Raw genomic sequence first — 16,378 nt, 5'->3', positions numbered from 1 at the left:
CAAGCCACCAGCTGAGAAACACTGCCTTAGGGAAAAAAAACACTGAGAAAGAGAGAATGTTTTTGCAGTAACAGAACTTGATGAAATAGTTCCATCATCATTGTTACTGACAAAAAATGTAGATTCAGTTTTCCATTTCAGTAACGTGTTTAAATTGCAGGAAATTAATTCAATCTAAGGAACAGTAAATAAATTAGCAGAAAACAGATATACTAACATGTTTAAAGTGAAGATTTTTTAATCTTGGTTCAAAGCATAATGTTGTTTAAAAATTTATACTTCATTTCCTCTTTTAAAACTAAAACACTGGAAGCCTTATTTCAGAGAGAAGGAAGAGAGGAGAGGAGAATCGTTCAGTTTAACATCAAAATGTTGACTTTACAGGTCAACAGAAACTTTGAAGCTGTTCATTAAAACACAATGTTCTAATAACTTGAATTTTCCAAAATTAAATTAATCAGGTGTTTGCATAGCTCTCACATTCAGAGTTGAGATTCAGTAGTACTTAGTTCTACAATCTTTGGCAAGTCATTCCCTGTGTATAATCTGCCCTCTTGAAAGGTAGGTGCTCTTTCTGTGTTTAGATTACCATGTCTCCACCAGAGGACTACTGTGAGTGAACCACGTGTTAGTTGTGAGTGAATTCATGTTAAGTACTTAAAAAAAACCAGAGCAATTTCAGTTTTGCTACACAGCTTTTGATACTCAGGTTTATTCAGTGTAAGTAAATATGGTTCAAAATAACAAGACACATTACTACAGCTGCCAAGTTTCCATATAAAATAAAAAAAAAAACCACACAAACTTCACTTAACTGTATTTGTATATAAGATAAAATAAAACTTTTAATGTATCCAAAGCACCAGATGCTGGATCAATGTGAACTGCAAGATGTAAAGCTTTGCAAAAGTGTTAGTATGTTAGCTTTTAACAAATACATGCTTCAGCATTGTACTAAAAAGTTTTCCTTTAAATAAAATTTTTCTGTATCAATCCACATGATTAAGTTTTGCTTTTTCTGATTTCTTTATCTTTTCATGTGGTTTTTATTGTGTTGGTTAATTATTTTTTGTTACCACCTGAAGTCTATTTCAGACACCCAATGAGCAGTTTCATAAATTTCATTTCAGAAGAGCAAAAAAAAAAAAAAACAACCAACAACCAACCATTTCCCCCCCCCATCTTTCACAGAGAAAAATGCAATGTTACTACCTCAGGAGAAGGCAGTTGAGTCACATCTGTATCACCAATTGTTGAAGTAAGAAGTTTGTCACCTAGAATACCTTCTAAATATTCTGCCATTACTTCCTGTTGCTTAGGGCTGCAGTGGTTCTCCAAAGACAGTACAACTGGATAGTCAGATGCCTGGAAATATATTTTAAAGGTTTTAATTACTAATAAATAAAAAAAAAGGATTACTTGATTTCCCAAAATATCTTACAAAAGTCCCCTTGGTAATCTGTGTTTTGCTTTATTTTCAAAACTTTCAGAATATAGGTCAGTTGTTTCAGGTTAATAACACAATAAAAAAGCTCACAATATTTTTGTTAAAGAGAAAGTATAATTGAAAAATTGAAAAAAATGCATCCTCAGGAAGTTAAGGGGGCGGTTAAAACAGGGCTGGACATACATAGAGATTAAAAAAACAAAACAAGCCAAAACAAACAAAAAAACCCCACCCAAAACAAACCACTAGGGAAATCAAATGAAGATCAGTTAAGAAGGACACAATACTTCATTGGAGAAACCAGGTAGTATTTGTGCTGATCTTTGAAAAGTGCATACTGAAGTGTATTTGTCCAATAATCCATAGAAGATAATTTATCAGAGGCATTTAACGTACTGATTAATGTTTGATATAAAGAAAGTAGAGAGAAAATAAGTGTTAAATTAGACAAAAATCAGGCGGATTCAATTGCACAGGGCAGAGTACAACCTGGAAGCAAAAAGCAGAATTTCTTACAGAGTTAATGGCTCAGCTGATACACAGAGCTTTTAAAGAATGATGCATTGGCTACTGTGTGTCTGAAATGGTGTTTCTCAACAAATGAACTTACAAAGTAAAAAGAGGAATTATAATGTCATCTACCAAAAAAAAGAGGATGGGCTAAAACCTCCCAGACACACCAAAGCATAAAAAATAGTTTAGGATAATTTCAAAGGAAACTTAAAACATTCCAAATTCTAAAAACATCAATATTGACAATTTCGGTGTTTTTCAAAATTAAAGAAATCTTCATCTCTTAAAACCTAATATCCGCTATTCCCAAGAAGCTCTTTCTTTTGAACCTAAAGGTTATATCACAACTATATCACACAACCGAAATTCTGTTGACTAAGTCATCCCAACAGGGAATTATCACATTGGGTATATGAACAACGTGTATACAGTCACACACATAATGCTGGCCTGAATACAAGGGTTATTTTAATAGTTGTTCAGGACTTGATTTGAGCAGGAGTTTTGCCAGAAACCTATACAAAAGACTGAGACAGTGCCAAAAGCTCTCCAGCTTTCGCTGCTTTGCCAGAGATAGGCAGAAGCGACATTGCCCTAATGAGTCGTCTGACAAAAAGAGAGCAGTAGGTAGTAACCTTTATCAAGCATTGAATTCAAAATGAAAAGGGAGGGAATGGAAAACTGAGTAAATCTCACACTCAGCTACAATCTAACATTTTTCTCTATTTCATAAACTGAAGCGTAGGATATAAGACAGACTGATAGCAACAGAGGAATAACTGAAGTAAAAAAAATGAAAAGATATAAAGGAGTAAAACATCAGACTGATTCTGAAGTAGTTTTTCACTTTATATTCAGTCCTTGCTTAAATGACCTCAATAAATGACCTAACAACCTGAGTAAGACCTTCTGAATTTCTTGCACCAAATTTGGTTTATGTTCATTAGCAGAAAAATACATTTACTGTTCCTTAAATAAAATTTTAAAAAGATATTAAGAACAGATAGCACAATTTTCCCGTAATTTATTTCAACAATGCCCACTGCCACAAGCATTGTCTCTGTTTCATTTTTTTTTACCCTGGAGAATCACTGACAATAACCATGTCCATGGGCTTTGTTAAAACCACCATCGCATTTTAACCACCATATATATAGATAGATATACATACCACAAATGCATACTTGTCTATCACTTGAATTACAGAATGAAACAGAATTTTGCTAGTTAAAGTGTGACCGTGATACACAACAGGTTCATTGTTTGAGCCATCCCAGCAGTCAATTTCCAGGCAACGACATCCTTTTAAAAGAGCACTTCAAAAGAACAAGAGAAACAATTTTACAGTCAAAAGAAAGATACCACACTTTCTTATACAAGCTGCTGTATTTCTGATTACAAGCACATTGAATAATTACAAAAAAAAGCCCCTGGTTTTTCATCACAAAAGTAAAGAAATCCTATGGAATTATACAGATGTGAGACAGAGCTATGTTTTCTGTTGTTTATCTTAGGCATGTTAGGTAATAAACTTTATTAGAGCATTAAGGAGTAACATGGATTATCTGAATAACTTTCATTAACAGACTAAAAATGAGAGTCAAAGATTTAAATAAAAGAATTTCGGAATGCTGGAAATTGTTCCTTAACGTAGAAGAATAAAAGTTTGAAAGGGCCTTCTTTATTACTATTCCAGGATTTGTCTGCAACTTTGGGAATCATTATACTTAAAAATAATAGCATCCCACTTACAGAATCAGGTTGTGCTTGGTCTTTACATAATTCGATTGTTCTCCTCCCACCTTATTTCTAAGAGGGAGTGCTAAAATTTCTCGTATGCCTTAAATTTACTGTTTTAATTTTTAATATGTTAATGGCATCCCTTAAAGGTCTTAGGTTTCTCATATTTGGCTTGTTACTAATTTAAACATTTCTTGTAGACTGTTTTACCTAATTACCAATCTGTCTTTTACATGCTGCCCTTTACATGCTAACGATGTCTCGAAGATGCTTCTATCTTATTTTAGCTTTTATATTCTCCTTAAACAAATAGTAAAGAGAAATTCCAATTTGCAATTAAGCAATGCAGTATTAATGTCATATCATTTTAAATACTGTTAGAAATAAATTCACTAGTGTTTCTGATCAATGCAACCTATTAGAGAATATCCAGAGAACAACCAAACCAAAAAAAGTTCAGAGAGATGATGGTTCCAGCTGCTTTCACTTCACTAAATTAGTACAAAGTAATAGGAATGCTGGATACCTGTCTTCCAAACTCTTCATACTTTCTGTCCCCCTCTGTAATACCTTTATTACATAACCCATTTTCTCCCTCCCTGATCCTTTCTCCTAAATGCTTCTTGGCCATAAGGCATCCTGGTTTCCTTCTCTTGGAGTCAGATGCTGCACATTCAAAGACAAAGCTTCTTCTCTCTCCTGGTTACTATAATGACCACTTTTTTTTGTGGTGTTTTTTTTTTTTTTTTTTTTTTTTCTAAATTGACCATACAGCAGCACACACTGATCACAGATATCCTTGACATAATCCACCATACTGTGCCCTTATGTCCTGTATATTGATCAGATTAAAGTTTGCCCAGGAATTTTACATTTATTTCAGGGAGTTATTTATTTTGGCATGGCATGTTGAGATTAAAAACTAATTTAATCATATATTGTGCAGCACACTATAGATTTCATTTGCTGCAAGGTAGATTTTTTGAGATGTAAGTGAAAAAATAGATTATTTCCAGACTATGAACAGATGGTTTGGCAAATATCTTGAAAAATGTATACACAAAATAAGGTACCACTCTCACATTTTCTACTTGTATCTGTGGTGGTTTCGTTCCTTATTGTCAAGCAGGATTATATGTGACAGTATTAATTTTTAAAAAAGCCAAAGAATGTCTAAAATACTAAAAACCAGTATCTAAATACCTGGTATATCCCCATAAATCGCTGGGCCCTATTAGTTGGTCAGATACCAAGTAGGTGTTGTGAGAAGATGAAATAAAATAGTCACATAATGGGTGGTTCATATCTTGGTAGACGGTCCTGTGATCGCTTTTAAATATCAAACAGTCTTCTGAGTTCATGTACCTTATAAATCCTTCAAATGACATCTGCCTTCTTTTCTTCACTGAGCAAAAAAGAAAGCAAAAAATTTCTGGTGTGAAGATAAATTGATGGTTATATCTGTGTATTTCCATAATTTTAATAGCCAATTCTGAACATTGCTAAAGGTTATTCAGCATAACACTTTCCTGCAATTTTAAAATTCATAGCAAATAATATAAACACAAACATCAGATGTGTGCAATTCTGGAGATGAATTGCTGTAGTTCAAAATTATGAGACATTTTTATTCTTCTCTGGACACCAGTAAGAAGAGTTTGCAGTAGTCTTAATTAAATACAAAGGAAAATATTTGTTGTTGTTTAGTTTTGGAAAGGGGTATGCCAGTCAATGCACAAAGAAAATCTTCTTTTCTCTGTAGAAAGAACAGGAATTGTTCTCCAAAATGTCAATTGTAGACTGTCAAAATAATCTTGCAGAAACTACAATTTGTAGCTAAATATCTTCCTCAGTGGTGGAAAATTCCAAATAAATAGTGATGAAAAATAAAGTTTAAATTAGAAGTATTTGAAATAAAAATAGAATTTTAGCAAAATAAATGACCACCCACAAAGATGAATTTCAAATCAAGTTTATGATATTACTTCATCTATAACAAAATGTGCTAATTGCTTCCATTCCAGTGATAGCCATCCTGTTTGTTTCGGTTTTAACTGATTTAATGACAAACAGATACATTATACTGCCAACTGTTGCTCCAATATCGTGCTTCAAATGTAATAATTTTGCAAATTATATAATCTCAGAAGTCACCTTTGCTTCAAAACATAACCTAGTTTGAGTTAGTGAGGGATTTTGCCCAGTTCTGGCTGCAAAATAACCTTATCTTTGTCATCATAGTAGGCTACTGATAATTAAGCAGTAAGTAATCCAAGATTACATTCTGTTAAGAATAATTTACAGAAGTCGATGTGTATAAACTTTTGGAAAAAAAAACCCAAACGAATGAAAATCTAACCCCGAAACACTTATCCGACCTGTTAATTCTCAATACAGCTATAAGAATCATGATTTACAGGCTAGAGCTGCAATCATCCGTCTTCGGTATGTTTACCTCTTTTATCTCTAAATGAGGATTCTTAAAATCATTCTGATGATGGTAACACAAAGAAAATAATTATTTCTAAGTTGTACAGGTTTTTTAACTAGAAAACATTGCATGTTTTAAAATGCTAAACACAAATAGAAAATAAAGATTAAAGCCCTCCAGAGATCATACATACATTCATACACTGTTGTCCTTAACCATAAAAATATTACTCCTACCGGAAGTCCATTGAAGCTATTCTTAAAGACTTCCATTCATGAAGAATCCACAGAGATCCTAGTAATCCCATTTCGGCACTAAGTAACCTTATCATTAGTAATTTTTCCATAATGTTCAAAATATTTGTTTTGTACTATTCCTCTCCTTTTTTTCCACAGTTTCATACACATATGAAGACTGCTATTACACTTCCCCTCAGTCCACGCTTTCCAGAAGAAAGTAGTTCAATTCACTATATCTTTCTGCTTAGGTTAGGTTTTCTTAGACTTCTGAAAATTTGAAAATTTGCATTGTTTTTCTACAACTCTTTGCATCTAGTGAACTTCCTTCTTGATACATGACACCCTAAATGGAGTGCAGGGTTTCTTCTTATTGAACTCCATCCTTCTTTTCTATATCATCAATTTGCCAAGATCATTTTGACTTCTAATCGTGTTCCCTATAATACTTAAGTATACAGCACTACACTGTAAATAATAATGGGAGGTATCTTCTTATCCTCGTTGTGCCTCTAATCCTACCCATGTAAAGATTGAAAAATTAGCAATATTTTTTTAAAAAAATATATTTATACAAAGCATAGAAAAATAAAGTGCATTTGGTTGGCATAAAAACATAGAATCATAGGATGGTTAGAGTTGGAAGGGAACTTAAAGTTCATCTAGTTCCAAGCCCCCTGCCACAGGCAGGGACACCTCCCACTAGACCAGGTTGCTCAAAGCCCCATACAACCTTGACCTTCCAGAAATGGGGCATTCACAACTTCTCTGGGCAACCCGTTCCAGTGTCTCACCACCCTCACAGGAAAGAATGTCTTCCTAATATCCAATCTAAATCTACCCTCTTTCAGTTTAAAACCGTTACCCCTCATCCTATTACTACACGCCCTTGTAAAAAGTCCCTCCCCATCTTTCCTGTAGGCCCCCTTCAGGTACTGGAAGGCTGCTAGAAGGTCTCCTCAGAGCCTTCCCTTCTCCAGACTGAACAACTTCGACTCTCTCAGCCTGTCCTCATAGGAGAGGTGCTCCATCCCTCTGATCATCTTCGTGGCCCTCTGCTGGACCCATTCCAACAGGTCCATATCCTTCTTATGCTGAGGACTCCAGAGCTGCACGCAGTACTCCAGGTAGGGTCTCACCAGAGCAGAGTAGAGGGGTAGAGTCACCTCCCTTGACCTGCTGGCCATACTTCTTTTGATGCAGCCCATGATGCAGTTGGCTTTCTGGGCTATGAGTACACATTGCTGGCTCATGTTGAGCTTTTCATCCACCAATACCCCCAAGTCCTTCTCTTCTGGGCTGCTCTCAATCCATTCTCTGCCCAGCCTGTATTTGTGCTTCGGATTGACCTGACCCACGTGCAGGACCTTGCACTTGTCCTGGTTGAACTTCATGAGGTTCACACGGGCCCATCTTTCAAGCTTGTCCATATCCCTCTGGATGGCATCCTTTCCCTCCAGCATGTAGGTTGCACCAAGCAGCTTGGTGTCATCAGTAAACTTGCTGAGGGTGCACTCAATGCCATTGTCCATGTTGCCAACAAAGATGTTAAACAGCACCAGTGCAAATACCAACCCCTGAGGAACGCCACTTGTCACTGGTCTCCACTTGGACATGGAGCCATTGGACGAAGTCTTTGAGTGTGGCCATCCAGCCAATTCCTTATACATCAAGTGGTCTATCCGCCAAATCCATGTCTCTCCAATTTAGATACAAGGATGTCATGCGCAACAGTGTCAAATGCTTTGCACAAGTCCAGAAAAGATGACATCAGTTACTCTTCCCTTATCCACCAACGCTGTAACCCCATTGTAGAAGGCCACCAAATTTCAGGCACAGTTTGCCTTTAGCGAAGCCATGTTGGTTGTCACCAATCCCCTCCTTATTTTCCATCTGCCTTACCACAGTTTCCAGGAGGATCTGCTTCATGATCTTGCAGGGCACAGAGGTGAGACTAACTGGCCTCTAGTTCCCCGGGTCTTCCTTTTTTCCCTTTTTAAAAATGGGCATTAAGTTTCCCCTTTTCAAGTCAGCATGAGCTTCACCGGACTGCCACGACATCTCAAGTATGATGGATAGTGGCTTAGCAGCTTCATCCATCAGTTCCCTCAGGACCCATGGATGAATTTCATCAGGTCCCATGGACTTATCTCATCAGGTCCCATAGACTTGTGCACCTTCAGGCTCCCCAGCTGGTCTCGAACCTCATCTTCTCCTACAGTGGGTAGTTCCTCATTCTCCCAGTTCCTGCCTGTACCTTCTCTGATTTGGGTGATGTGGCTAGAGCACTTGCTGGTGAAGACTGAGACAAAAAAGTCATTGAGCACCTCGGCCTTGTCCATGTCCCAGGTGACCAGGTCTCCCATTTCCTTCTGGAGAGTGACCACATTTTCCCTAGTATTTTCTTTAATCTCATTTAATAACTCACAACTTCTATTCAAAATTAATAATAAAAGGGAGAGTTAATCGAATGTTTGGGTAGAACAAAATTGACATTTGGATGTTAGTAAGACAAAACTGTCAGGTGTGAATTCACATATTCATTACTTTTATGATCAATTCCATAAAATAGTTGCTTCAGCCAAAAATACAAGTTTTAGCACACACATACAAACACAAAATCTGTTAATGCAGCATTTTGGCATTAGAAAATTAAACTGTACAATAAAAATGGAAGAGTAACATATTCCGTACTGTTCCTGAACGAACTACATCACCCTCTGGGAGTTAATTCAGAGTTATCTGGCTCAATAGCATTGAAAAGTCTCTCTCTGCACACAAATGTTAGGGATGCACTAAATGTTATAGGTGGACTTATCAATGTTGTATATAAAATCTATTCAGTGTTTTCATCTTAATCTTGACATAACAATGCTATCAAGTTTATCAGATAATGGTTGTTACTGTTAGCAAACCAGTCAATCAAGTGTCAAAACCTGCCCTTTTCCCTTTCTGCAATATACAGGACAAGGACAGCAGATGAGTCCAACAGATCATCCTGATGAAGAATATTCTGTAGCAAATTCAGAATGACAGTTACACAATACAACACCATATGAATCAACTATCAAGTCAATCATATCTGGAACTTTCCAATAAATAGGTGTGAGTGGGAGTATTAGTTCACTCAAAGGAGCATGAACCATACAGCTATTATTTCATTCATGAAGATCATTTCCAATTACAAGACAAACAATTTTATCACAGATGAAGAAACAAAAAAGAATTTGGCTCAGCACCTGAAGTTTAAACCAGACATTAAATTAAAACTATAGAAACTTCTGTTGATATTTACAAATGTTTTCTAACTGACTAAAGATTCTTCATTGTTTTACCCATTTATAGATACTAACTTTCCCATCAAAATAGATAACTCAAAGTAAAAAGAACCTTTTAATTTAAAAGGCAAACTCAGAAAATAATGACATAAGGAATCAAAGGTTTTTCAGCCTAAACTATGCATACCTTCTTCAATTGGTTCGTGCTTCAAAATAATTTCTAAAGCCATTGTTTCACAGCCTTCAGTTTCATATTGTTCTTTTCTGAGAAATTCAACAAGCTCGGTGTCAGCTAGAATTTTGTTGTTTGGAGAGTATGCACGGAAAAGTTCCTGAAATTCAACTCTATGTACAATAGCTCGATAAATTGCCCTGAAGTCTTCTATGTTAATTATGTTTGTCTTCCGTTTGTCAACTGTTTTCTGGAAAAAAAAGTAATCAAAACAGTCAATATGAAGATATGCAATGATACAAAAATACACACAAAACACTCCATTATAGCTAATCATAAGAGTGAGAACAATAGTGAAAACCTCAGGCAACAGTGACTGCAATGCATTATCAAATGATATACTTCTACTTCTATATGCAACTTTTATATTTGACTTTGTGTGTTGAAAATATTTTATGCAAATCAAAATCTACCATATGTCATAATTAGCATTTAAGTAATTACAATAAATTTTTATATAAAGCATATGTAATATTAAAACACATTGTATAGAACCTCAAAAATGCTATGCAGTAAAATAAATCTGCAGCATAAAAATTATCGAGTGGAAATTATATTTAATCTAATAACTGTTCAACAGCAATTTAAACCATTTTGTAAATACTTTCAGTTAAATTTACATACAACATACAGAAAACAGTAATCTAAAAAATGAAATAAGGATGACCAAATTATCATGAGATCCGAGTCTTTCAATACATCAAATAAGAAACACTATTAAAGTTTGGAGACAAGACACTTTATAATAACCTATGACTTCTTGTTCTATCCTTAACAAGCCAAAATGCTTAACTCAGTAAGCATGTTTTCATAGAGCTTACAAAATGTTCGCACATTAATTAATTTCAGTGTTTCAATAAAAAAGCCATGAGAAAAACCAAAAGCACAGAAGAATTTGAGTAGAATAATACTTTTTTACCCTTTCTGACATTTACTTTTATCTCAGGCTTAACAATTTTATTTCTTCTTTAAAAGTTTCTACAAGAAATACATAATTGTGCATATGAAAAATAGATGTTTCTAACAGTTTAGCTTGCATTGTTCTTAAAAGTTGCCAAATTAAGAGAAACTTCAGAAATTTACTGACAAAATTACTCATAAAAATAATAAATAAATGGTAATTCATTGCCTCATTTATTACCACTTTAAGCTGATCAAAATTCATAATTGTTCATTCCTTAAACTGAGACTACCAACTTATTTTATATATTATTTATATATATATATAAAAAAATATAAATTTAAATATAAAGATGCTGTTCATCATCTAATAACATGGCACCTGCTATGGTTATTAGACCTTCCCCAAAATGATCCATAAAGTGTCTTACTTAAGCTTTGGCTGTTCTTTGATACTTTTCGTTATTACTAAATTAGGTTAGTTTTGAAGAGACACCATAAAAACTAATGCTAATGACACATTACCAGCTTCTTCCTATGCGGTACAGTTCCTACTAAGAGATGTCTGAATAAGTACAACAAAAGTAAAAATAAGTAAGATAACCAAAATAAGTACAAAAATAAATTTCCTGAGGAGTTCTAGCCAAAAATTTTACAAATCAGTATGTAAGTATTTTCTTTGATTTTGTGAAAGAGAATTTTAATGATCTTTTTTAAGAAAAATCAACAGCAAGAAAACAATTCAATACAGATGCCAATAATACACATTTCATTACTGCTTGAGAAATCCTGCATCTAAGGTTAATATCCTCAATCTAATTTTTAACATCTTTAAGAAAACTGCAAATTTACTCATAACTGTTAAATAGAAAAAGAAAATACCAACTTATTTTGGCATTAAACAGCCTATCAGGACTTGGGAAACGTTCACTTACGTATCGGCACAAAGTGAAGCTTGTCAAAAAAGTTAAATTTTCTTTCTCAGTCTCCTCTTGATGAAATACAGGGAATAATACTACACAGGAGAGCTTTTCAAATTAAAGTTATGAAAATCATGTTGATATAAAAAAGGATATCTTGACAAAGACTTAGTGTTGAGATGAATTCTATGAAAATGCATTATTCCTTAAAAATCATAATGTTCATAATGCTGATATTGCTCAAAGGAGCATTACAGCAAAATAAATTTGAAGAGATTAGACAAGAAAAAAGAGATTATTCTTTAAAAATTATGTTTTCTGTTAAATTGATTTTGTCATGTATAACCATTCGATTAACTGTTGATGCATACTTACAATGATGCCAGTAAGAGTTCCTTCCAGACTGCCTTGCATTTTTATGTTCTATTACACTGATGAAAAATTTGAGCCCCAAAACTGTTGAAAATACTCAAATCTTTCTTAAATACAAAAGGATACCTGACGGTCCTGCTACAAATAACTATATCAGGCCGTTAAGTATATTATACTGCTAAATATAACTCGATCAGACTTGTTCTATGCAGGTCACTTCCTCCAATAATTACTCTCTACCCACAATTCATTATCTCTCTAAAATTTCTGTCAGAAAGCAAAGTAGGTGGAAAATACAGGAAACAATGAGAAATAGTTTCAAGTTCTCATGAGATTCTCAAGGTTGGTAATTCTCTCAATGCAGTGCAAGTTCAAAAACCACAGGCACCTTCTTTAGCAAGGGTTGAGTTAATGCTGCCAGTTTTACCTTGGCTCGACAAGGCAGAAAACAAAGAGAGAGGAACAAAATAGAGTGAGGAAATCCTAATGCCTTCCCTCTGCCTGCCAGCCTGCCAGCGTGACGTGCCCTAAAAGTTTCTGACTTGCCATAGTTATTTCTCCTCTGTCAAATCTGGACAGAATCAGCCAGCTGGTTACAAAATTCTCAAAGAAGTCACATATATATCTAGCCACTTGCCTTCATTCCCTTAGGAAAACAGCTTTATCAGACAGCTATTTTTGGTAAAAAAAAAAAAAAAAAGAGCTGAAAGGAAAATTCATACATCTTTGAGTAATTACTTGAGGGGACCTGAAGAACATGAAATCCTAATACATCCGAAGGCACTCTGCTTTGCAGTATTTGCTCACTGGGACACTTGATGGTAGTTTGCTTATCTACATTAAATTAGCTTATTAGTTAAGTCCTATTTCTAGCTGCATCATGTAACCTTCATAGAAATCTCTTAAATGTTGCCTTATTTCAAGGTCACATCCTTCCCTGGGGGTTAGAGTGCAATTCCTATCCATTCAGGCACACCACTTAAATACTTCAAAGGAGAGGTATAGTGGAAAATTGAGTGAACAAGTGTGCTGGATCTGTTAACCTGAAGCCTGAGCAGATCAGACAAGTCCATATTGTCCTACTGGCAAAAGGATTTTTAGGAAGTCGCTCTAACGGCTCTGCCCAGCATCAGATGGGCATGTCTGGGCTCATTCTCTTGATCACAAAAGCAGCTGGATGGGATGAAACCAGAATATTTATTTTTTCTCAACTGAGGCCTTGCTGGAAAAAAGTTGGAAATCATGACCTACATATTTTCTATTATGCTACACTATTCTGGTTTGGTGAAGAGATGATGGTTGCAATCACTCAGTTATCTATTTTACACAGAAACAAAAGACCTGAACCAGGCAAATTATTTGCTGATTTAGGACACCCTATTAGCATGAAATTGACTTCTTGAAACATTAATTTTTAAAAGTCAGCAAATATAAGGCACATGTGTAACCGGACTTCTAAATGCATTTAATTGCTTAATCCACAAATTCCTCACCTTGAAAACATGTTTTACATGTGCGAAATCAAAAGGTATTTGCAGTGTTTCAAGCAGCTTCATTGTGCTGTCTAAATCAATCTTCCCAGTCCTGAACTCATTCTGAATGATGGACAAAAACCACGTATAAGAAATCAGGTTAAGGAGGCTTCTGGCCCATGTCATTGCCTTTTAGTAGGTGAGGAGGGGGAGTAGTTTAATTTTCTTAAACCCAAAAGGCTTGCACTTTGCTTTTTTCATACTCTAGAACATCTTTGTCTTCTGATTTATGATAACGCAGCAGGCTACAAGGCACGCAGGAAGGAGTTTTTGCTCCGCGCCCAGAGACTCTGAGGGTCAGAGTTGACAAAAGGGGCCAGAGAAAGAGAAGGGGAAGGTGTGGAGGAAAACAAATGTTGGTGAGGGTCAGTAACGGGGCGCAGTGAAGAGAAGTGTGGGTAGGCCGTGGGGACTCGGAAGCTGTGGGGAATGGTGGTAAGATGGGTGCCAACAAAAAGGAGCAACGAGGTGAGGGTGCCCAGCCCTGTGCCCACCCGACCAGCCTCAACCAGCCCTGGCTGGAGCGGGCCAGGCCAGACTGGACTGGCTGCCCCAGGCCCTCCCTGCCGCCCAGCGTGCACAGGCCGGGCCCAGGCCTGGGGGGAAAGAGGCACGCAGGGGGAGGCCACAGAATGGCAGTTGTTGCAGGGCAGGGAGAGGAGAGGAGGAGGAGGATGAGGAGGTAGAGCGGGAGGAGGATATCTGTTCTCCTCCATGGCGGCTCTGCATCGCCTGCTCTGGTCTCTTCACTGCGATGGCGTTGGTAGCGTTTGGCAGGACATCACCTCGGCTTGCTCCAGTTCCCAGTGGGGCCCTTTTCCCTTCCCTTGCAGCCCCTGCACCCCTGCCGGGATGCTCAGCCCCGTCTCAGCACAGCCCCCACCCTCGGGCCTCCACCAGTGCTGCCCCGGCTGCCGCTGTGAGGTCACAAACTGTGGGCCCCCAGCGCAGGCCCCTTCCCACCGCTGCTCCCCCTCCACCTCCGCCGCCATCTTGTGCCTTTTCCCTCCAGCACCCTGCGGTCTCCTGCCCTTTGGATAGCCCTCGCTCCCAGCATGTGGTCAAGGAAGGAGCTCCGCAAGCCGAAGAAGGTGTCTCTCATTTGCAGCCTGCTGCGCCAGTCCCTTCATGGGGAGTCTGGCCAGATTGTCTGAGACCTCTCTGCCCTTGTCCAAGATGAGAAGCTGGTGACACAGGAGGCTGCCCGCCTGGGGGCCTGTCACAACAAAAGCAACTTCACCCCCATCCAAATAAATGGGCACTCCTGACCCATTACAACAACTTAGAGGGAAACCGCTTCTTTGATCCTCAGGACAAATTGTCTTTTGTGTTTGACCACCTGTGTGGGGTAACCAGCAAAACCCAAAGGCAGGGTGTGATGCTAGGTGAGGGGGAGCTGTGGCGAGAGGCCCTTCACAAGGGCTTCACGGCCTACGTGAGCTGCCACTTTCCTGTGGGGACCTGCGGTGTGTTCAAAAAAGGCCTGGGGAAGAGGCAGATGTTTGTGGCCTGCATTGAGGCTCATCAGTACCAGCCTTCAAATCACTGGAACAGCCTGTGGAAGTCAGGCTGGACTTTTGCCCTGACTCCTGTTACCACTCAAGTTACAGGGATCTGTCCCCTCCAGGTACACTACTTCAAAGATGCCAACCTCCATGTAACTGTCAGCAAGTCTGTGAGTGAGACTCTAAATGTGATAGACCAAAGTCAACGTGCTACAGACTTTGTGAAACTCATGAAAGCTGAGGACACCAAGTTTCATGTTGCCATCCTGGAAAACATTCAGGCTTTGTCAGAGGATATATGGGGAAAAAAATCTGCAGAGGAAACTCCCTGTTACTCACACTTCTATGAGCTGGAATAAACTATTGAATGATCAGCATCTGAACACCAGTGTCTCCAATGCAGAAATGCCTCCATGCTTACTGAAACACACTATTTGATATCGTGGCCTAAATAAAAAATAAAAATAAAAGAAGACAAAATGGGGGTGTTTGATTGATTTATTTCTGGATTACTCAGGACAGTGCGGAATCCGTCATCAGTCAATCACCACTTTGGAAATAATTCAGGTCTTTAGTGACTGAAAACAATTTGCAGGCTTTTTTTATTTTCTTCATGTACTTTTCAACTGCTTCTGGAGGTACTAGTAATGGTCACTGTCAAAGGCAGTACAGTGCTACAGGTGAGCCAGCAAGCAAACTTTCCTTTGTAATTTTACCCATTATTATATTTACTTACGTGACTTCATATTATATGTAGCATTGATTATAAGGAAATCAGTAAGGTACATTGGCAAAAATATTTAGGCATTGTTTCTAGATTTTTTCATTGTTACTGAAACCCAGGAAACTCAGCCTTCAGGCTTTGCTTGTGCATACTTCTCTGTATGCACAAAAGAAATCCCTAACCGAGTCACATGAACAAAGGGAGATCATTACACAGGAGGAATAAATTTCTTATAGCTAATGGAGAAGATATTTCAGGACTGACCAGAGATGTATGCTGGCTGTTGCAGCATTACAGAATAAAGCAATGCCACTTCCCTTCTCCCAGTGTTTATAACAAATGCCAAAGGAACGTATGTGATTTTTTTTTACTTTCAAACTATGACAGTGATGCTTTGGTAACATGTTTATTACAATAAATGAAATGACTACCACACTCGCTGTTTTCTGTAAACATAACTTTTAATTAGAGTTTTATTAGACACAAAGTTTAATTTCAAGCAGTAATGTAAACACTAAACTTTCTAAAAATATTGATGGGAACATTTA

The 16,378-nt window shown here is 37.2% G+C and overlaps 2 protein-coding genes across 2 annotated transcripts in view; one reads left to right on the top strand and one right to left on the bottom strand.

The window, feature by feature from the left end:
• The window catches only part of PLCZ1 (phospholipase C zeta 1), a 50,133-nt gene extending 35,816 nt beyond the window's left edge, over positions 1 to 14,317 (bottom strand). Inside the window, exons 1-6 of the mRNA XM_063323192.1 lie at positions 14,304 to 14,317; positions 13,563 to 13,686; positions 9,833 to 10,067; positions 4,904 to 5,105; positions 3,132 to 3,276; positions 1,213 to 1,365 (exon numbers count right to left, since the gene is read on the bottom strand). Of these exons, the coding sequence (XP_063179262.1) occupies positions 1,213 to 1,365; positions 3,132 to 3,276; positions 4,904 to 5,105; positions 9,833 to 10,067; positions 13,563 to 13,686; positions 14,304 to 14,317 (873 nt within the window). The remainder of the gene's footprint in view (positions 1 to 1,212; positions 1,366 to 3,131; positions 3,277 to 4,903; positions 5,106 to 9,832; positions 10,068 to 13,562; positions 13,687 to 14,303) is intronic.
• Positions 14,318 to 14,656: 339 nt separating this feature from the next.
• CAPZA3 (capping actin protein of muscle Z-line subunit alpha 3) lies at positions 14,657 to 15,544 on the top strand. Its single transcript, XM_063323848.1, is given in 3 exon segments — positions 14,657 to 14,858; positions 14,861 to 15,408; positions 15,410 to 15,544. Coding segments are annotated over 3 exon segments (885 nt in total).
• Positions 15,545 to 16,378: the final 834 nt, after the last annotated feature.

This window comes from Chroicocephalus ridibundus, chromosome 1 (assembly GCF_963924245.1).
Source record: "Chroicocephalus ridibundus chromosome 1, bChrRid1.1, whole genome shotgun sequence".
NCBI lineage: Eukaryota > Metazoa > Chordata > Aves > Charadriiformes > Laridae > Chroicocephalus > Chroicocephalus ridibundus.
The sequence above is the reverse complement of the archived record's forward strand: the minus strand, read 5'-3'. Positions and strand labels throughout refer to the sequence as shown.